The sequence below is a fragment of the Oratosquilla oratoria genome, chromosome 1 (assembly GCF_046742065.1).
Source record: "Oratosquilla oratoria isolate Oo_2021 chromosome 1, ASM4674206v1, whole genome shotgun sequence".
Classification (NCBI taxonomy): domain Eukaryota; kingdom Metazoa; phylum Arthropoda; class Malacostraca; order Stomatopoda; family Squillidae; genus Oratosquilla; species Oratosquilla oratoria.
This window is the reverse complement of record NC_134777.1, coordinates 124254323-124277910: the sequence shown is the minus strand read 5'-3', so window position 1 is coordinate 124277910 and position 23588 is coordinate 124254323. Positions and strand designations below refer to the sequence as shown.

The following is a 23588-nucleotide window of genomic DNA, read 5'->3' as shown; positions in this document are numbered from 1 at the left end:
TCTATCCACCTCTACTTTCCACACTTCTTTTACTTTCTTCACTAATTCTTTCCATGTGTCCAAACTATCCCAATACTCTTTCATCAACCTTATTTCCCATCTCCTTTTCCACCCCCATTCTCCTCCTCACCTCCTCATTTCTTACTCTATCCAACCTTGTAACCCCTACCATACTTCTTACACATTTTATTTCAAACACATTTAAACTCTTCCTCTATTATGTTCCATGTCTCTACCCTCTGGCACAATCACAATGTCATACAATCTCCTCTTAGCATCCATTCACAACTGTTTATTTCTCGTTACACTTTTTAATCCTCCTAGGCACTTGCTTCTCTCAATCTACATTCTACCTCCACCTCCACTCTTCCCTTTCCTACCACATGCAACCCCAAGTATCTAAAGCTATCCACTTCCTCCAGGCTTTCTCCTTTAATACTCATTTCCAAATTGCTGCCATATTCTCCCTTTGTACATCTCATCATCTTTTACCCATACACACCTTTCCAAACTCTGTCACTATCTTAATCCCCATGATCCCGCCAGAAGTGCAATGTTGTCAGCAAACAACAACTGGCTTACCTCCCACTTTGCTCCATTTTCTTTAACCATATCCAATTCCTGACCCATTACCTTTGCATTTACCTCCTGCACTACCCCATCCATGTACATATTGAACAGCCATGGTAACATGACACATCCATGGCAAAGTCCCACCTTTACCTCAAACCACTCACTCTCTCTATTTCTAATTCTAACGCAGGCTCTTCTACTATCATAAAAACTCTTGACTGCCCTTAACAGTTTTCCCCAATCCCATATATCTGCAAAACCTCCCACAGTGCCTTCCTGTCTACCCTGTAATAAGCCCTTTTCCATATCAATAAAGGCCCAAAAAAACATCCTTGCCCTTTCCTAAAGCTTTTTCACACATCACAAAAATATGATCCACACAACCCCTACCTTTCCTAAACCTACTCTGTTCCTCACTAATTACTCCCCCTGTTCCTCTCCTAATCTTCTCAATCAAAACCCTCCCATAAGCCTTCCCAACTACATTCAACATACTGATCAATCTGAAACTACTACACTCACATGTCCTCTTTTTCCCTTGTAAAGCAGAACTATACAAGCACTCCTCCAGTCCTCTGGTGCTCTACCTTCTTTTAGACAAACATTAAACAACCACACCAGCCAATCCATCATTGTACTTCCCTTTTCAGACATTCCAAATAACATCCACCTACCTCTGGTACCTTGTCTGCTCTCATCATTTTAATAACTGTTTTCACCTCATCTTTTATTATTTCTTCTCCATTTTCCTGATCTATCACTGTTATTTTCTTAGCACTCTTCATTGGAACCATTCCCTCCCTACCCTCCTTCACATGTAGCAATTCCCTAAAATACTCTGCCCATCTTTCTCTTACAGCTGTCTCTTCTGTTATCATCTCTCCATCTGCACCTTTTACCTTTTGTTCTCTACTTGATTCATCTCCTCCTCTTCTCTTAATTTCCTTCCAAAACATCTTTATATTACTTTAAAAAAATTCCGTCATAATCCTCTCCCATTTTACATCTGCTCTCTTTTTTGCCTCCTTTATCTTGTATTTTGCTTCTCTTCTTTTTTCTTTGTTCCTCTCACATGTTTCTTGTCGTATTTTGCAACCATTTCGTGAATGCTCATTTCTTCTATAACTTTCTTTGCTTCATCATCCCACCACTCACTACCCTTCCTTCTATTCCCTCCCATCCTCCTTGCTCCACACACCATCTTTGCACACCTTGTTACACCCTCCTTGAAACAACCCTGTTCCTCCTTCACTCCATCCTTCACCTCCTCCCATTCCTCTCTCAACTTCTTCTTGTACTCCTCCTTTTCCTTCTCTTTCTACATCTATCCTCCACTCTCAACTTACTTTCCACCAAAAAATTATTTGGTATTCCTGCACTTTCTCCCATAAGTACATGTACATACAAAACTCTTCCTACTCTTCTCCTGGATACCACTATATAGTCTATCAACCTCTTCAATATGAGTCAAATATTCTTGCACACATCAGGTTGCCTGATGTACGATGATGCATCACAATATGTGCATTACAAAATATAAAATTACTGCTGTTATACTCACTCTCTTTCACCCTGAATAAATATAACATCACCGAAAATGTGATCAAGCCTGTTCACAGAATAGGGGTCACTCAGCTACAAAATAAATATAATCAGAAAGTCGACGTCACCATTCTTGTATACCCCACTCGCACCTTATGACGCATATATAAACATCATCTCAAGAGGTTAAAGTCCCATTAACCCCTTCCATACGGTGCCGCACACGTAGGCGTCATGGACTTAGATCTCGGTGGCAGCAGCCAATGCCAGCCGTACGACGTGTCGTAATAATACTCGCATCATAAAATATAGTCACCGCTTATATCGATCGTTCTCTCTTCACCCGTGAATTTTGATAACCATAGAAAATGCGATTACAAAAGAATTAGAAAGAATGTATTTATGGAGGGGCAACTACAATAAATATAATCAAGACGCCGATATGGCAGCCTCGCAAATACACTCGCTCCACATGACGCCTACGTGTGCGGCACCGTATGGAAGGGGTTAACCAACCTTCTATACATCACCCTCTCCCATGTGTACTTATGCACAACTTTCTTCCTCAGCACTATGTTAGCTATCATTAACTCTCTGAATTTGCATACCACAAATATTCTTTCACAAGTATTTCTAAAATCCACCACCAAAGACTCCCAAGGGCATAAAGCCCACATCAAATGTTAGCTTAAGATATGTACTTTCTATCAATACTTTCCCTATTTTTATGTGACATGCAGTTCAGGAGTTATCTATATACCAAAAGTTTTCCCCCCTTATAAGGGAAGTACCCATACCAAAGGCATGTACCCACTCCCATCCATTCTACTTTGCCCTGTCTAGGGTATTGGCTGCATGTTATTGTGCAGTATAGATTGTGTGCAGGTCACTGATTAAATGAAGCAGCCTTGCTATGGATGTGCTATGTCTTGCTGCATTGCTTCTGACCCAGGGCAGTTGGCAAGATGCAGGGATGACCTGTCATCCAGGAGGAGCCAAGAAAAGAGTGAGGGAAGGATGGTGAATGGGAGTGGAGTATATGGGGATGAAGTGAATGGGAATGGATTTATACCTCTGGCTTTGGCTACCTCCCTTGTCAAGGGAAAGAAGCCCTTGGTATATATATGTATAAATTGTGCAGCAGCATGCAATTGATACCTTAGGGACTACATGGGGCACCCCTACAAACCAGAGCCTCACATAATTTTTGTCTATATTAGAAGAAATCTCTAAGTATAGAGAAATGAATCCACTTTATTGTACTGTAACTATCCCTCCATTATGGTGTCCCACCCTTGTTTTAATACTGTATTGTACCACTTCTTTGAATATATATTTCCATTTTTGCCTCTCCCGTGTTAGGGGGAAAACACTGCCACGGCTAAAATGGGTCTCTGTAACCCTATGGGTACATTCCTATGAGAAGTCAAGTCAAGGAGTCATAGGGTGAAGGAATATCCCACTAGGAGATGCCAGGCCTCCCCTCCCCCCAGAGTAAGGACTAATAATTAAACTAATAATTACATACATACATTCATATACCAAAGGCTTTTTCCCCCTTACAAGAGAGGTAGCTAAAAAACAAAAGCATAAAAACTACTCCTACCCATTCCATCCCCAACAAACTCCACTCCCATCCACCCTCTTCCCTCCCTTTTATCTTGGCACCTCTTGGATGATGGGTCATCCCTGCATCTCACCCACTGCCCTAGGTCAGAAGCAGTGTTGGAAGACACAGCACATCCACAGCAAGGCCACTTCATTAATTTGGCGACCCCACTCTCTGTCCCCTCATGCAGAAAAGGAGACGACAGGGAGAAATCCCTTTGGGCTGTGTCAATTTACTTCTCACACATACTCCCAATAATTAATAACAATAAAATAATCTAAATATATACATAACACTAAAAATGCCCTTTCACTCATCCAACACCCATTTGTTGTTCTTTTTATCTTAGTTCTTTGTGGATGAAGGGTCATCCCATAATAATTAATAATAATAATAATAAATAACAATAAACCTTCACTAAAAGTATTGTTTATAAAGATATTCTGTCTTGATCCATAGCCACAAAAATTAGTGAATCTTTACAATAATAATCATTACCTTGAGTTTCACCAACTTGAAACTTGCAGTGGCAATGGTCCTTACGTCCTCCCATAGATCTTTGTGAAAACATTAAACTACTCTCTGGGGTGGAGGTCATCTTGCTGCACTTCATTTGACCTGAGCAATGTGGTACGGGACAGGGATGACCCTTCATTTCTGAGGTGATAAGATGGGTGAATGGATGAATGTGTTTGGGTATGGGAGTGGGCATGAGGTGGACACATGTTTTGACATTGCCACACACCCTTATAAGGGGGAAAAAAGCCCTTATGTATGTACGTATTTACATATTAGTGTGGGTCTATTTCTACGTCAATGGTTTATAGGAAGGGAACACTTGCAAGTTGTCAGGTCTCTTGTGATAAGGTAGAGGAGAGAAAGTCAAAATTGATAGCGAGGAATCTTGGGGCCCATTCCAAAGAATAAATATTAGTCCTGCAGGTCTGCACCTCCTCACGAAAAATGAGGGTTTTGACAGGTGATGCTGGATGGTAGGGAGACGCTTCTGAGTTTCATCTCATGGGACCACCACTGAGTAATGAAGCTTTAAGAGAAAGAAAAAAAAAAAAATAATAATAATAATAACAACACATTTAAATGTCCTATACAGTTCATGCTTTTAACAAGATAAGCTAATCATGAAATCACTTGTTAGAATTTCTTTCATGCTTCTGTATTTTTTTTTTCTATTTCAAGTTGAACAATGTTGGGTTCTATTTGAATGTGACTGAATATGATCCGAATGCTTTACTTTCCAGGATAAGTGGGAAAACAGTTTTGAGAGCAAGGTAATCAAATCACCTCAGTTTTATTCTGCATCACTGACTACCCAGGTCTTCTCTTAAATTGGTTGCCTAAAATTCTACTGGTTAAATGATCACTATTTGATTTTTTTTTCTTTGCTTGTGGAAAATTATAATTATGTTTTTCTTGCACATTTTATTGTCTTCTGGTATCCACCCGTAGGAAATGTGCATGTGTAAGTGCATGTGTGTATGTGTATGTGTGTTTACCTAGTTTATCTAATTATAATATACAGGGCTGAATCTCTTCTCATGTACATATGTGTGTGTGTTTGTGTGTAATGTTTTTACCTAGTTGTATTATACGGGAAGGAAAGCTATGCTTGTGGTGACCCATCTTTGTATTTTGCAACATCTAGTTTGTTTTTAAATTCTTGTATAGTGTCTGCAGACACTATTGTTTCATCCAATTTGTTCCAGACACCCATCACTCTGTGTGGAAAACTATTTTTTTTTTTTTTTCAGATCTCTTCTATAACTATCCTTTTTGAGTTTCTTTCCATGTCTCCTTGTTTTTCTTCTATCCCACTTCAGTAAGTCTTCTCTGTCAAGAACTTCCATGTCTTTCATGATTCTATTAATGGCCAATAGATTGCCTCTTTCTCTTCTTTGCTCCAGGGTTGGTAGTTCCAGTTTGTCAATATTGAAAGTGTTGGGGCCATCTTTGTTGTTGGTCTTTGGATTCTTTCTATTTTCCTTATATATATTTTTTTTGTACTGGGTGTCCACAGTGTCACAGCATACTCCAATCTTGGTCTTATCAGTGTGACTAGTATTTTCTTTACCATTACCTCATCCAAGTAATTAAAAGCCACCTTTATTGATCTTAGTAAATTGTAGGTTTCTCTGACTATTTTAGTTATTTGCTTGTCTGGGGACATGTCGTTTTTGATGATTACTCCTAGGTCCTTTTTGGAACCAACTCTATTTACTTCCTTTGCACTGATTTTATATTGTCCTAATATTCTTTTTTTTTCACTTTTTCCAATTTCCATTATACTACATTTCTTAATGCTGAAGTTCACTTCCCACTTCTGACTCCATTTCCAACCTTGTCCAGGTCTCTCTGTCGTGACTCAGAATCTTTTTCCATACTTACTTTCTTTAGTAGTTTTGTGTGTATGTGTATTTCATCATGATCACATGCTGAACTTGTGATCAACAGCTAACACCCTTCCAGATAAGAGCACCAAAACTCATATGGCTCATTCTATGGGTAATGCTGTGACCTTACACACTACAACTATTTGCCCAAGGGAGAGAAAGACTGTTTTCACTGTTGTAATGCTTTTCAAACCCTTCGTGGGATAAATTTTTGGACTGTTGTGTTAGAAGTCCAAGATAGTACCACTACACCAGCAAACTGTGTATGTATGTATATGTGTGTGTGTATCTGTATATCTGTGTGTGAGAGAGAATTCACGTTTCATACCTAAATTAGGTAAAGGTTTGTTGAGTTAGAAAGCATAAGTCTAATACTGCACATACAATTGCAAGTGTAAAATGAGATCCTCAAGTTTAATCTTTATTTGTCCTCCAATACCCAGCTAAATACAGGATTAAAATTTTCAAGGATTGAACCCATCATTATGGCTTTTGTTACACCAAATTTGGACTATTTACAAGAATACATACAAATCAGTTTAATGGATTCTGTGGAACAAAAAACCAATCTATATAACTTTAATTATAATCAGAGAGAGAAAGAGAATGAGAGAAAAAAAGAGTAAGAGAATGGGGAGACAGACACAGAGGAAGAGAAAAAAACAGAAAGAGTAAACAAGAGAGAGAGAGAGAGAGAGAGAGAGAGATAGATAGAGAAGGAAGGAGGGAGATGGAGGGAGGGAGAGGGAGAGGGAGGGAGAGGGAGGGAGGGAGGGAGAGAGAGGGAGAGAGAGAGAGAGAGAAAGAGAGAGAGAGAGAGAGAGAGAAAGAGAGAGAGAGAAAGAGAGAGAAAGAGAAAGAGAGAAAAGGAGAGAGAGAAAGAGAGGGGAGAGAAAAGGAGAGAGAGAGAGAGAGAGAGAGAGAGAGAGAGAGAGAGAGAGAGAGAGAGAGAGAGAGAGAGAGAGAGAGAGAGAGAGAGAGAGAGAGAGAGAGAGAGAGAGAGGGAGAGAGAGAGAGAGAGAAACAGAGAAATAAAATATATTGACGAGGCTCCCTTTACTGTTGCTATTAGGTTTTTCCAGTCAACCTGCAAAACCAATTTGTAAACATGTCAACCTAACTTGTTTGAAAACAGTGCATTAACTTGACATGAAAAAAAAGAAGGAAAAAGAAAAAAAAATCAACATAGTTTATAGGATTGAGCAAAACCCTATTACAAAACCACTACACAGCTCGGGCAAAATGGGGAGGGGGATTAGTTTTGAGGAACTTGAAAAATACAGCCACATGTCTCTTCCCACAAATAAAATACAATAATGCAAATGCAGAAGGTAATTCTATCTGGGAAAGGAAAATGAAGAGCAACCAATCCAGTAAAATTACACAAACTCTGATATACTTCCTGTATTTTGTTAATTCTTTACTCAACATTCATATCTCCTGATTACCAAACTTACCACCTTCAAAGATGCTACCATTTAGGTTATGCTATTCCCACAAGCACTTAGTTCTTCACTTGTTTACATTTTCTTTGATTGCAAAGAATCAACCATATTTAACAGAAAAATATAAGTTCAAAGGCATGTGGTAAGCATACCCTACATATCACACTCTGAAGATCATACACTTGCCCAGTCATAGAAGCAAGTATTTCTGTAAAGAAATACCACAGAAAAGGTCCATTGGCTCTACAATGTACTGGACTAACAATATCATCTTTCAGTTGAGGCATTCTGACTTAAATTTGCTGTAGTGAACAAAAACAGCCCTACATAAATCTATTGTTGTTATATGATACAATACAATCCTTCCAACAGTCAATACCTAACTCTTTCTAATCAACAATTAATTAATCTTTCTCATATCTAGACACATTTTTTCCAACTTAACTGCTTCTGTTAAACCTAACACAAATTAAAATGTGCCTTTAAGTAGTTATCAAGAGTTTGAATCCAACTGCTGGTCCAGCTTGCTCAAAACTCCTGATCCGCCTCCTGCTATTATGCTATTTTCCTTCTTGGAGCGGTAGTAGCGATGCACTTTAATGTATCCCTGAACCAACGCTCTCATCTTGATAGGTTCAATAACGTCCCCACACTCGGCACTTACAACCTGTAAAATAGGGTAACCAAAACATTACTTGAATATTCTCCTAACTTGTTATTTTGATGATGTTGACTCTAACTTATTAGTATGAATTCTATGCAGAGTATTGGACAGAAGCATGTTCTGCTTTTTCATTTGATACGTTAAAAAAATTCATACTGAAACTTGATATCAGGAAATTGCCAAACTAAAGCAATAATCATGATAATTATTACTGCCCTAAGTTTCACTGAATGGAAACTCTCTGACTCACAGTAGTCTATAAAATGTCCTCAAACCTCCCATAGATCTGTATGCCAGGAAACATGTTGTATTAATGTGGTTCTGCTTTATGTTACTGAAAAAATCACCGGTTGTCTGCTCTCCTTATGTGAAAAAAATAGTAGTGATCGCAATAGTTGTAGTAATAATAACAGTAGCAGTAGTAATAGTAGTAGAAGTAGTAAAAAGAAGAAGAAGAAGAAGAAGAAGAAGAAGAAGAAGAAGAAGAAGAAGAAGAAGAAGAAGAAGAAGAAGAAGAAGAAGAAGAAGAAGAAGAAGAAGAAGAAGAAGAAGAAGAAGAAGAAGAAGAAGAAGAAGAAGAAGAAGAAGAAGAAGAAGAAGAAGAAGAAGAAGAAGAAGAAGAAGAAGAAGAAGAAGAAGAAGAAGAAGAAGAAGAAGAAGAAGAAGAAGAAGAAGAAGAAGAAAAAAACAGTATTGTGGCAAGGATGAGATGTAGACTGTCATTCTCATTCAACATTAGTCCTTCTATGTCTGAGAGGTATCAGGTCCCCACCCCCTAAATCAGCACACATACAGAACATACAGAACCTTGATTTTGAGCAGACTGTAGTAGAAAGTAGGATAAATGAACTTAAGTATCAGGCTTCATTAAAATTACTATAAAATATAAAAGGGTAGTAAATTACAGTCCCTGGTAAGAGCAGGACCAACGAACTGTGTCTGTAGGAGACAGATCCTGACTGTTTTCACCACATAATTCTATGAGGATGAAGAAGATATATATATATATATACACAAAGAGAGAGAGAGAGGCAGAGGGAGGGAGATTGTGAGAGAGAGAGAGAGAGAGAGAGAGAGAGAGAAAAAAGGAGAGGGAGAAAGGGGGAGAGAGAAAGGGAGAGGGAGAGCAAGAGAGAGAGACTGTATTAGTGGTAGTAGTCCAGAGTTGCTATAAGTCTTAAGCCTGGTCCAGAAATCTAATGCCAGCCTTTCATAGCTGCTCCTCATGATGGTAATGAAAGTACTGGTAGGTTTTGAATACAAGTGGCAAGGAGGTGACTCTTTCCAACATCTATGTTGCCGGAACACTACCAACAGGCACCCATCATCGATCCCAACTGAAGAAATTGATCAACTCATTGCAGTACTATCTGGTCTTACCTTGTTAACACACTTGGCAACAATTTCCTTGTATTCAACACGGTTGATTGTTTTGTCACGGTAGTAGGGGTCCAGCCATTTCTTTACCTCTTCAACAACCTTTCCCTCAAGTACTGCCTTTTGTTGCTGCATGGGTGACAAAAGAATGATATATTAATATACACGAATTACCTGAGTTAGCACTCGATTCATAGTACTGAAAGACATCTCCAGTTGTCCCTCAAAAATGTGTGTGTGTGTATATACATATATATATATATATATATATATATATATATATATATGTATATATATGAATAAATTCCTTACTACCCATTAAAGTACTATGTTAGTTTTCAGACTCCCTATACAAAGATCGTTTCCTTTCCTGGAATTTTTTGTTAATACAATAAGAGATAGAAAGGAAGAAAGATATACATACATATACATATATATATACATATATATATAGAGAGAAAGAGACAATATAAAGAGATAAAAGCTCTAGCATGTAAGAGGTCAAATATGCATCTCTATATGTTGTTAGTATCAAATATATATCTGCAATCATTTTCATGTTATAGCCCTCCAAAACTATGTGACCTTGAGTATGACCTTTCAAGGACATTCAAGGTCAAAGCAAAATCTTACACAGAACTTCCAACATGCTCTTAATTAAGAGTAGAAAATCTATCCTCAACCGTTTATAATTTAAGGGCCTTAAGAAATCTATGACCTTGAATTTTACCTCTCAATGACAATTATTTTTCATTACTGTGCTGAAATAGATTATAATAAAATTTGGTTACTTTGGTCATTGTCTGAATTAAGCTGGAAAGATTTTATTTGGAAGTTACAGCCAAAAAACCTTTTAACATTCTCAGTGATTTTGATCTTGATCTTAACCTGATTACAGTATCCCCAAAATTCAATGGAGTCATATAGCAACTATTGCCCAATGTTCTGAATTCTGTATGTTTTGATCCAGTCATTTTACTATAATGTTATATCTTGACCAAAAACATCATACTCCAAGACCTTGTTCAGGCAAGGTTACAGTGGAAGAAGGCAATGTGGCAAGACTGAATAAGAACATGGAAGACATGGACTAATAACAAGTACAAAACGGTACTTACTTTAATCTTCTTTAGAGTTTCTGGATCTTTAGTATGTGGTACTTTATAGTCAATCTTCTTGCTGGAAAGTGTACCCTTTTTCTCTGTATGTGAAAACAAAATGTATTACAAGATTAAAAATACATACATATTTGTTAGTTATCTTGATATATAAAGTTCCTTTCCATTATAAAATATCATAGTGGTTGATGGTTTCTAGGCATTTTATTTTGTTGCTGATAAGTACTTCTCAACTTGGGGATAATGTCACACTAGAGAGGTGGAGTCATACAGGTAGTAAAGGAAAGCTTTAAGGAAGGTAGTAGACAGGAGAGATAGTACAAGTCAAGAAATTCACCAGTCTTCTTTAATTAAAGATGGTCTCCAATTATGAATGAATATGCATGACTCTGGTCCAAAGGGTGTCACTAAATCCCCTGAAGAGAGTCATGCAGTAACCAATAAACAGCTGCTATACCAACATAACCACAGCTCTGGAATAGGCCCAATGTTCACTCATTCTTTCACACTTCAGTTTCATAGACTATAAACTTATTTCATCTGTTAAAGGAAGCAGCACACTGGCTCCTACCCTTTGATGATACTGACACACACCCAGACCATACAAATACACAAACATCCTTCAATACAACTGCTGTTAATGGGTCTACTTAGAATGCAACACATCAGCACTAAACAATACACAACAAACTAGACCTACTGCCTAAACATACCTTAATCATTAGCCAAAAACATCCCAACACAAAATAAACACATCCTAAACTTATTATAAATAACCATTAACAGAATGATAAATATGCAGTGCTGCAGCAATTCTTACATGTAACAATAACACAGGAAACTGAACTCTTACTACAGACCACATGGCAAGCCTCCATAAAACATGACAATCAGACGACAAATCACAACATAAAGATGGACTTATAACACCATTACACAACAGGATATTATTCTCTTGCAAAAGAAACTAAACCATCACTAAGACACTACAGTAGAAATAATTACTATTCAGATGCAAATAAGGAAAACATACAACAGTGTATCAAATTATCACACACTACATAAACACCCCAAGGATATATACCTCAACTTTCACCAATGACTTAAAATTATATACTGACAGTGACCTGATCATACATCAACCCATATGGCAGCACAAACAAGTGGATCATTAGTATTTCATAAGCAATAACCAGCAAGTCTATCCTTGGGGACAATATTATGCCAAAAAGGTGGAGTTATGGATATGGTAAGAGATCTAATAGTAGAGAAGAGGAATAGTAAAGTTAAAAGTGATCAGCATATTTCTTTCTTTTTTTGTGGAAATTAGTCTCCACTAATAAAAGAATGTTGCATTACTCTCATCCATAGGGGTATCATTAATATATTGACAATTTACAAACTCACATGTAATTTTCCCATACAAGGAACAACCAGACTAAAGAAGAAAAAATGTCCTACACCAACTCCTAAAATTAAAAATACTGAAGTCCAGTGAACTCGTTAAAAATATATCCACCTCCCCAATACAATCAATAAGCAACTTCACCACACGTTTAAACATACACACCTGCACTGTATATCGGGGAGACTTACAACTTGCTATGATCAATAAAAGTGGCATTTGCATACTTGGACGAAGACATGATAAAAAAAATATTGGTTACATTGATAAGACCTAGACGAGTATGCGGCGACATTGTGGTCCCCCAGTATCAAAAAGAATATAAAGAAAATAGAAAGAATCCAGAGAGCAGCAACAAAAATCGCACCTGCACTTGCAAACCTATCATATGAGGAGAGATTGGCTAAACTGGAGTTACCGATGCTGGAGCAAAGAAGAGAGAGAGGTGACCTCCTGACCATCTACAGAATCATGAAAGGCACAGAGATACTTGATAGAGAGGACTTACTAATCTGGGACAAGAGAAACACAAGAGGACATGGAAAGAAAATAAAAAAACATAGCTATAGAAGAGAACTGAAGAAAAACAGTTTTCCACATAGAGTATTGGACACTTGGAACAAACTGGATAATGAAATAGTATGCGCAAAAACCATTCATGAGTTTAAAAGCAAACTAGACACTGCGTGATACAAAGGCGGGACACCACGAGCATAGCTCCCCTTCCTGCAAAATACAAGTGTAAGAAACCATTTATGACCTCCCCTATGACCAATTTCCAATAAAGATCACACAGAAAAAAATAAAATAAAATAAAAAACTGCCCACAAAAACATATAAACAAAACAAAGCAAAATGGCCAGAATGTACCGGAGAAATAGAAGATTTAGAAATTTCTGACATAACTCAGTTTTCATCCATGGATAAATCCACAAAACAGAATACAAACAAAAGGTACAGAGGTATGCTGGAATAGTATTATTTATGGGTTACCTATTTTCTGATTTATGATTAAATCTTCACAGGTCTTATAAAGATACTGCACTGGTCATTGCCCTGATTTACCTTTACTTGTTTTCTGTCTGGGGTATTGACTGCTTGTTATTGTGGCAAAGTAGCATGCAGTAGATACTTTAGGGTCTGTATGGGGCACCCCTATGGACCAGAGACACACATCATTTTGTCTATGATAGAGGAAAACTCTTAAGATAAATGATGACACTTTTATACTACGACTGTCCCTCCGTTATGCTGTCCCCCAACCCCTTGCTGCTGTCCTGTACCATTTCTCTGAGTATTCATTTTCTGCTGTGGGGGAATTCCCTGTGTTGGGGGAAAAGAATACTGCCACCAAGTATTTCCACTTGGATCGTAAGAGGCAAGAAGAAAGGGACGGGGAGTGGAACTAGGCATCCTTCTCCTTGTAGCCCCACAGGGGACATTCCAAAACGAAAAAGTAAAGGCATAAGAGGGTCTGGGAGTTTTCGAAACAGCACCCTAAGGTTTGGGTCTTTTAATGTGCGTGGATGTGGTACAGATGAGAGTAAAAGGGAAGAGATAGGTAGTATGTTTGTGAGAAGAAAGATGGATGTGTTGGCTTTGAGTGAAACTAAGCTGAAAGGGAAGGGTGAGTGTAAGTTTGGGAGTGTAAGTGGGAGGTTATTAGGAGTGAAGAGAGGGCGAGGGAGGAAAGGGGTGGCTATTCTAGTAGTGAGGAGATAGGTAAACGTGTAGTGGAGTGGAAGGAGGTTTCCTCAAGGATAATGTGGATGAAGGTGAAACTGGGAAAGGAGATGTGGGTCTTTGTAAGTGCATATGGGCCTGGCAGTGAGAAGAGTGTAGAAGAAAGGGAGGCTTTTTGGATAGATTTAAATGAGTGCATAGAGGATTTAGGGAGAAATATCAATGTAATAGTACTGGGAGACCTTAATGCTAGGGTAGGAAATGGTCCAATTGATGGAGTGGTTGGGAAATGTGGAGTTCCAGGAAAGAATCGTAGTGGAGAGTTGATGGTGGAAATATGTCTAGAAAGAGAGTTGATGATAGCAAATACAGTGTTTCAGAAGAAAGTCAAGCATAAGTACACATGGGAGAGGGTGGTGGAGGGAAGGGTGGTAGATAGAGCATTGATGGATTATGTAGTGGTAAATAGGACTATGATAGGAAGAGTTAAGGATGTACATGTGCTAAGGGGAGAGAGTGGGGGAATATCAGATCATTTTTTGGTGGAAGGTAAGTTGAGAGTGGAGGATAGATGGAGAAAGAGGAAAGGGACAAAAGGTAGGGAGGTGCTTAGAGTGAACTCTTTAAATGAAAAGGAAAAGGAGAAGGAGTACAAGAAGAAGCTGAAGGAGGAGTGGGAGTGAAGGATAGAGTAAAGCTAGGTGTGGAGGAGGAATGGGGATGGTTCAAGGAGGGAGTCACAAAGTGTGCAAGGATGGTGTGTGGAACAAGAAGGACAGGAGGAAATTGAAGGAAGGGTAGTGAATGGTGGGATGAGGAAACAAAAACGGTTGTAGAAGAGAAGAAGCGAGCTTTCACAGATTGGTTACAAAATAGGACGAGGGAGTCATATGAGAGGTACAAAGAAAAGAAAAGAGAAGTAAAGCAAAAGGTAAAGGAGGCAAAGAGGAGAGCAGATGTGAAGTGGGGTAAGAGTATGACAGAAAATTTTGAAAGTGATAAAAAGATGTTTTGGAAAGAAATTAAGAGGAAAAGGAGGCGAATCAAGTAGAGAAGAAAAGGTAAAAGGTGCAGATGGAGAGATGATAATGGAAGAGAAGGCAGTAAGGGGAAGATGGGCACAGTATTTTAGGGAGTTGCTAAATGTGAAGGAGGATAGGGAGGGAAAGATAGTTGCAGTGGGAAATGTTGAGAAAATGAGAGTGAGTAGTGAGGAAAATGGAGAAGAAATAAGGAAGGATGAAGTGAAGGCAGTTGTTAAGATGATGAAAGCAGGTAAGGCACCTGGTCTGGATGGATGCCATGCAGAATGTCTAAAAAAAGGAGGTACAGTGATGGTGGACTGGCTGGTGAGGTTATCTAATGTTTGCTGGAGAGAGGGTAGAGTGCTGGAGGACTGGAGGAGTGCCTGTATAGTTCCACTTTACAAGGGAAAAGGGGACAAGTGTGAATGTAGTAGTTTCAGAGGGATTAGCTTGTTAAGTGTAGTTGGGAAGGCTTATGGGAGGATCTTGATTGAGAGGATTAGGAGAGGAACAGAGGGAGTAATTGGTGAGGAACAGTGTGGATTTAGGACAGGTAGAGGTTGTGTAGATCAGATCTTTGTGGTAAGACAAATATGTGAGAAAGCTATAGGAAAGGGGAAGGATGTTTTTTGGGCTTTTATGGATCTGGAAAAGGCTTACGATAGGGTAGACAGAAAGGCACTTTGGGAGGTTATGCAGATATATGGGATAGGAGGAAAGCTTCTGGGAGCTGTCAAGAGTTTTTATGAGAGTAGTAGAGCTTGTGTCAGAATTAGAAATGGAGAGAGTGAGTGGTTCGAGGTAAAGGTGGGACTTCGTTAAGGATGCATTATATCGCCCTGGCTGTTCAACTTATACATGGATGGGGTAGTGTGAGAGGTAAATGCAAGGGTAGTGGGCAAGGGATTGAAGATGGTTAAAGAAAATGGAGAAAAGTGGGAGGTGAGCCAGCTGTTGTTTGCGGATGACACTGCGCTTATGGCAGGATAGGAGGAGGGATTGAGGAAGTTGGTGACAGAGTTTGTGAGAGTATGTGATAGAAGAAAGCTAAAGATAAATGTGGGTAAGTAAGGTGATGAGATGTACAAGGGGTGAAAGTGGCAGTAGACTGGAAGTGAGCATTAAGGGAGAAAGACTGGAGGAAGTGGATAGTTTTAGATACTTGGGTGCAAATGTGGCAGGAAAAGGTGGAGTGAAGGTGGAGGTAGAATGTAGATTGAGAGAAGCGAGTAAATGCCTTGGTGGATTGAAGAGTGTAATGAGGAATAGACATTTGGGAATGGATGCTAAGAGGAGACTGTATGAAGGAGTGATTGTGCCAACAGCACTGTATGGGGCAGAAACGTGGAACATAAGAGAGGAAGAGAGGAGTTTGAATGTGTTTGAAATGAGGTGTCTGAGAAGTATGATGGGGGTTACTAGGCTAGATAGAGTGAGAAATGAGGAGGTGAGGAGAAGAACGGGGGTGGAAAGGGAGTTGGGAGATAGGGTTGATGAAAGAGTATTAGGATGGTTTGGACACATGGAAAGAATGAGTGAAGAAAGATTAGTAAAAGAGGTATGGAAGGCAGATGTGGAGGGAGTGAACATGAGGGGACGTCCTAGGATGAGGTGGATGGATGGGGTGAAGGGGGCTTTGGGGAAGAGGGGAATATCTGTTGAGGAAGGACAGGAGAGGACAGAAGACAGGGGTGAATGGAGAATGGTTGTATATGGATGATGTTGTGATGCATGAGGTGGAATGGGCAGGGGGATGGGCGGTGAGGTAGTATGTGTGAGCAAAATTTGACGCAGCCTGAAGGGATTTCTCCCCGTCTTCTCCTTTTATGCATTGGGGGGACGGAGAGGGGGGGTCGCCGATTTAATGAAGCGACCTTGCTGTGGATGTGCTGTGTCTGGCGACACTGCTTCTGACCCAGGGCAATGGACAAGGTGCAGGGATGACCCGTCATCCAGGAGGTGCTAAGATAAGAGGGAGGGTGGAGGGGTGTGGAGTGTATTCAGGGAAAGGGTGGGAATGATTTTATGCCTTTTCCTTTTTGGCTACCTCCCTTGTAAGGGGGAAAAAGCCTTGGTATATGTATGTATGTATGTTTTCTCAGATTTCCCTAAGCAGAACCCTGCACCTGGAGATAGCTGGCAATAATCTCTGGGTTATCTCTTAGAACTTAAATTTAGTGAGGTCTGTATTCAGTACATGTGGGTCAGTAGAGGATACATTCCATGTCCTCAGTGTTATGTGAGCCTCTGGATTATATACATACATACATACATATACCAAGGCTTTTTCCCCCTTTCAAGGGAGGTAGCCAAAAAGGGAAAGGCATAAAAACACTCCCACCCATTTCATCCCTAAATACACTCCACACCCCTCCCACCCTCCCTCTCATCTGAGCACCTCCTGGATGACGGGTCATCCCTGCACCCTGCCCACCGCCCTGGGTCAGAAGCAGTGTCGCAAGACACAGTACATCCACAGCAAGGCCGCTTCATTTAATCGGCGACCCCCCCTCTCCGTCCCCCTTTGCATATAAGGAGAGGATGGGGAGAAATCCCTTCGGGCTGTGTCAAAATTTACTCACACATACTACCCCTGGATTATATGGAACCAGATTAATCTTTTGTTGGTATTGTTTCTGTGCTCAGTGGTGACCCAATCTATTGCAGGGAGTGGTGATTCATGAGTATTGTGATAATGTTTATTCTTTTAGATTTATGTCTTGGGGTGTATGACTTAATATTTAGTCAGCTGTTCTTACCACATATACACTCTACCTTATAGCTTTCAATACATCTCCCTAGACATATCCTACATCATTAGGGTGAAGATTGGTCATGCATATGTGGGAGAAGAAAAGAAAATATGCAGATCTAAGGATTTCTCTATGGTTACCTACCAAGTAGGAGCTATTTAGTGTACACTGTAACTGGCTACAACTAATTCACTACCCAGTTTAGCAAACTGTACACCATGACTCACTCTCTCTTTTTAAGAAATGGTGCATTCACTCAGTTCAGTCCAAAAATGTTCTCTTTCCTTTTTCTCCCATGTTTGGGGTAACAATCATTATTACTATTACAATTTCACTCCAATCACTTCTATCCCTTCCCTTCACTGCTTGACAGACATTTCCCAATCCATCCACCACAAACCAACACTAAATCAAACTCATCACTGATACTACATGCCTTGGGTGATCACATCACAGACAAAAAATAGAATGTAATCCTCCACTACCTGTTCACAAGCAATGATGAAAAAATTCAGGTCTCTTTACTACAAGATCTATGGGCTAGACTGATGACCATGAACGGTTACTAAGGTGCTCTGGTATAGACAGAACACAAAACCATTACATACTATCCACTTCATTAATTAATCCACCTCTCTCTTTTTTTTAAAGTGTGTGTAATTTGTTTGAAAACTACTTGCCTGTCTGTTCATTTGTATCTTAACCGATTCTAAAAATGTACGGGCATAATATTAATCATTACTTACCATCACTGCTGTATTCTGAAGACAATCTTCTCCCATCAGAAATTCTATGATCTCTGTTTAAAAGGCGTTTCATCTCTTCTGCATTCTCCATCTCTTCCTTCTTTCTAAGGTTGTCTTCTGCCACAGCCTCCTGAGTTTTCTCTTCATCTGTTCCATAGGTTATATCCTGTTTCTTGTTTTCCTGAGGAATGTTCTTTGTTTTTGGAGTTTCTTTCCATCGGGTATCTACTCTATCCTCCAACATACTAAAGTTCATGGAGTCAAACATTTCTTCATTCATTTTCTTCAGCTTCATAAAATCAGGTTCCCCATTGTTGACTGGTGAGCCAACAGAGGAAGGAAGCTGTAAGCTGGCTGAATCTTCACTTATATCATTGATGTCGCCAAACAAGGCATCAACACCAGGAGATTTAGCGAACTTCATATTTTCATTTGAAGAGCAAGATGGATTAGGTTTACTTCTGTCTTTGTTTTTATTAACATTCGCCATAATCTCACCAAAGAGATCAGTACTAGGTTTTAAGGCTCCATCATATTTTTTCTTGGACTTTTCAACCCTGGTTGGTGAACTGTCGTCCTTGAAACTTGGAATATCATAAAACCGATTTGCCTTCACATCAAAAGTCTTTGAAACTTTGGAATCTGGTTTATAGAGACCCTCAGTTTTACTCCTTCTGTTTGTCTCTGTTGCACGACTTTCGCCTACATTGCTTTTGATTTCCTTCGGGTCATTAGATTTCTTGTCTTTTTGCTTTGAATCAAGTTTTTCCTCAATGTCTAGAAAAGTTTCATATGGAAGTTTTTCCAAGTCCATACTAATCTGGTTTTCAGTGCCACATTTTGAATTCTTAAATTTTTGTACATCACTTAAAATTGACTTAAAATCTATATCAAGAAGTTTATCGTTCAATTTAATTTCACTTCCTTTTTGTCTTGATTTTTCATCCCATCTTGATGAGCTACCACCATCTGTGTTTGGAGGAGTCATATTACCCTTCATTAGTCTATCTCCTTCCTTTGTAGCTCTGCTATCAAACTCAGACGAAAGGTCCGAGTCCTCACTTGAAAGCTTATCATATGATATGGCCTTGGTTTTGACGGACTCTTCAGGGGGGTTGTCCACATCACTCCACTTCTTAGATTTACTCTTGCTTTTGGTGTCCTTACTCTTACTATAACTCTTGCTTTTGTCAGATTTGGAGTCACTCAAAAAGTCACTGTCATATAGCTTCCTGGAACTTGAAGGAATACTGTCATCACTACTGTAATCCGAAGATAAAGGACTGTAGTCAAGAGCCTTCTTATCCTTGTTTTTCTCCTTAGATTTGGATGATTTTGATTTGACTGAATCATCTTTTCTTTTTGATTTATCCGTTTGCTGATAGGGTGAGTCAGGTAACTCCATACTATCACTCAGCTCAGCCTCCACTATTGCAGACTTTGACTTGGCATTTGAATAGCTCTCAATTTCTAACTCTGCCTCTTCATCATCATACTCACCAAACAAGGAAATTTTTCGTCTTTCTATTCTGTGCTGCTTTTCATCCTTGAGCTTTCCTTTCTTGGCTCCTGACTCTGATTTTGGCTGATCATCACCAAAAAGAGATGAAATTTTCTTTGCCTTTTTTATCTTTGCCTTTTCCTTGTCTGAGTCCTTATGCTGTTCACATGACCCTTCTCTCCTCTTGTTACTCTTTTCCTTCACATCTGAACTTGAGGAATAACTTGACCTCTTTGAATAGTACTCTTCTCTAGAATCAGAGGAACTGGATGAGTCACTGTCATCTGAGGAGTCATCAGAGATGGCATGTGTACTTTGAGATGTCTTTCCCTTTTCTACAGAGCTATCTCTCTTTTTCTGTTCAAATAATTCTACTTTTTCTAACTGTTTCTCTAGCTTTTGCTTTTCTTCAATCAACTGTTCAACTGATTTTCGATCCTCATCATCACTCTCATCAATTGACATTGGAGAACCAGATCTCGACTTGTCACTGCTGTGTGAGGTTTCTATTTTTGTGAGATGCTGATCACTTTTACTTTCGATTTTTGGTGGTGGTGCGGTATTCATGGTGTGCACGCTATGTAAACCTACGTTCTGTGGTATCGATTCTCCAGTACTTCTGCTGCCAGGGAACGAATCTGTACGTCGCCAAAACGACTTGTCAGATTTTCCGCTTCTTTCTCTCGACCTAGATCGAGATCTTCTGTAGTTGTAAGACTTCCTTGAAAAATGTCGGTCATGTCTATACGGAGACCTATCTCTTCTATAGTGTCGATCTTGATGGTACCGATCTCTTCTGCCAGGTGATCTGTCTCTTCTGTAATGTCTGTCAGACGGCGAGCCCTTTGACCCACTTCTGTCATCATAGCCATCCCCCGACCACATTCTTCTGTCTTGTGATCGGTATGATTTGCTTGAATGCGGGCTACTGCCTTTGGGAGACCTGGACCGACGATGAGGAGATCTACTTCTCCTCTTTGGTGACCTATTCCTGTATGGGGAATGATTGTACTGCCTGTGGTGGTCATACTTTCTACCTCTCCAATCTGGAGACCGTGATCGGCGATAGTGTCTTCCATCCCTACGGGAGAATGAAGGTCTTCTCTGGTATGAGGAGTGTGCCGCTCTGCGGTCACTGTCCAGGGGTGACCGGTGAGTATCAAGTGGAGATCGATACTCACTATTTGATGATCTACATTGACTAGATTCCTCATCACTTCGATGTCTATGATTTGGAGATCTGCTGTGATGCCGATAACTTCTTGATGGAGGAGAGCACTGAGATGACCTCTGTGGAGACCTGGATCTTGAATTAGTCTGGTGTTCTTCCTGCTGGGTTCCTGAGCCCCCTGAACAATTTGGTTCTTCCTTTTCCTGACGGGAAGGAAGAGGTTTTTCTTTAAAACTGAGTTTCTCCTCCTGGAAGACACTAGATGCATCACTTGAGATACCAGGCCGCTTAACAAGCTTTCGTTCATCTGTTAGTGACACATTCTTTGAGTTGGACAGGAGGACAAACTGGTTTTCTAAAATTCCACTGAGGACATCAGTAGATTCTGATGCGGCATTGGGCAGTAAAAGTTGTTTTAGTGCAGGATTTCGACCACGGTAACTTGCCTGGGGTGTGATGGCACTCTCTCGTATTGTACGCGCTGCGTGAGCTTTTCGGTCTTCTGGCCTATAAAGAGTTGGATTTGAAGCATACAAAATACCATCTGCATAACTGTCATCTCTGTAAAGACCAGTAGTACAAGAAAACCTTTTAATATACACTAGCAAAGTTGCAATAAATTACTATACAATAATATAATATGAGAACATTTTACAGGAAAATAGTTCATATATCTATGGACCTTTGTGGTGGGTGGTCAAGTCAAAGCACACAAACACATCCAACATAATCATGATTCATTTTAAAACCCATCCATTTCAAGAACTCAGGGATGAAGGGTCAATCCTGTCCCTCGTCACACTACTTGTAAAAGGCCATGCAGTGAATCATAGCTCTTTCACAGCAGAATCTGAGAGCAAAAGCTGGTTCATTTCCACCACTTTATCATTGAGTGTTTGTTCCCCCCATCCCTGATTCAATCAAAATAATTTATGAAGAAGACAAGATGAACATCCCTGAGCTGCATCAACTTTTCATGGGACCAAGAATGTGGTGGTCCATTAAGATGGACAGCAATGCTACCCATTTGCAAAACCTGTCAACCCAATCACCTCATCAGGAGGGGCTGGCACCCTGTGCCCAAAATCTCTCTTTATCAACTTCAAATGTATTTCTTACACTTTTTCACACATGGAGAACTGATAACCAGCAATTGCTCTCCACTCCCTACCACTTTGACCTGGTGACATAGAAACAGTTCCACAATGATACAACATGGACAAGTCCAAAATTTCTTCCCTGAGAGATCTGCGAGAGGTTTCAAGGACCACTGCCAGCCACAATGAGACTGTAGGTTTTATGCTTTGTGAAACTTGAGGTAACTTTCAACACAGCAAAAACACAACTGCATAACTTACGCATAATCTGGTTCGAAGTCACTATCCACACCTGCATACAATGACAGTGCTGTTCCTATTCTTTGTGCCTCATTTCTCTTGTCCTTTCGCATATTATCTATGTTACCATCTTCATAAATAGACTGTAAAAGATAAAGCCTAGCAAAAGAATCACCAAAAATATAAAACATGACTGTGTGAGAGTACATACATACATACATACATATACCAAGGCTCTTTCCCCCTTACCAGGGAGGTAGCCAAAAAGAAAAAGGCATAAAATCATTCCCACCCATTCCATCCCTAAATACACTCCACTCCCCTCCACCCTCCCTCCCATCTTAGCACCTCTTGGATGACGGGTCATCCCTGCACCTTGTCCACTGCCCTGAGTCAGAGGCAGTGTTGCAAGTCACAGCACATCCACAGCAAGGCCGCTTCATTAAATTGGCGACCCCCCTCTCCGTCCCCCCATGCATAAAAGGAGAAGACAGGGAGAAATCCCTTCGGGCTGCGTCAAATTTTGCTCACACATACTACCTCACCCCCCCCCCCCCCATCCTAGGACGTCCCCTCGTGTTCACTCCTTCCACATCTGCCTTCCATACCTCTTTTACCAGTCTTTCTTCACTCATTCTTTCCATATGTCCAAACCATCCTAATACTCTTTCATCAACTCTATCTCCCAACTCCCTTTCCACCCCTGTTCTCCTCCTCACCTCCTCATTTCTCACTCTATCTAGCCTAGTAACCCCCATCATATTTCTCAGACATCTCATCTCAAACACATTCAAACTCCTTCTCTCTTCCTCTCTTGTTCCATGTTTCTGCTCCATACAGTGCTGTTGGCACAATCACTCCTTCACACAGTCTCCTCTTAGCATCCATTCCCAAATGTCTATTCCTCAGAGTAATATCCATCAATATGGGATCAATTAATCAATCATTCTGTTGTTGTTGTCGTTCGCTAGACTGTCTGTCCGAGCAGTCCTGTCTCCCCAAGGAATGCCACAGCCGAAACTGGGTTTTCCCACAAATCCTTTATAGAGTGTATATTGTGTTGTTTGCGTGCATGAGTGTGTATAATGCAGTCTTCCATTATGTGTTGTATGGTATGGGGTGAAGTGTTACATCCTGGGCAGCTGTTCACAATGTGGTCATCCAGCCTCTTCTGGTAGCTAAGAAATGCTGGGTGGTGGCCGCACCGCAGTCTGGCCAGGTGGACTCTGTC

The 23588-nt window shown here is 40.0% G+C and overlaps 1 protein-coding gene across 8 annotated transcripts in view; it reads right to left on the bottom strand.

The window, feature by feature from the left end:
- Positions 1-5990: 5990 nt before the first annotated feature.
- LOC143026341 (uncharacterized) overlaps positions 5991-23588 on the bottom strand; it is a 56178-nt gene continuing 38580 nt past the window's right edge. For 7 of the 8 annotated variants that reach the window (XM_076186605.1, XM_076186616.1, XM_076186586.1 and 4 more), the window contains 5 exons: positions 22379-22500; positions 18349-21581; positions 10737-10819; positions 9622-9747; positions 5991-8244 (listed from right to left, as the gene is read on the bottom strand). In XM_076186605.1, the coding sequence (XP_076042720.1) occupies positions 8071-8244; positions 9622-9747; positions 10737-10819; positions 18349-21581; positions 22379-22500 (3738 nt within the window). In that variant the 3' untranslated portion in view covers positions 5991-8070. The remainder of the gene's footprint in view (positions 8245-9621; positions 9748-10736; positions 10820-18348; positions 21582-22378; positions 22501-23588) is intronic. The other variant, XM_076186595.1, reaches the window with a different exon arrangement.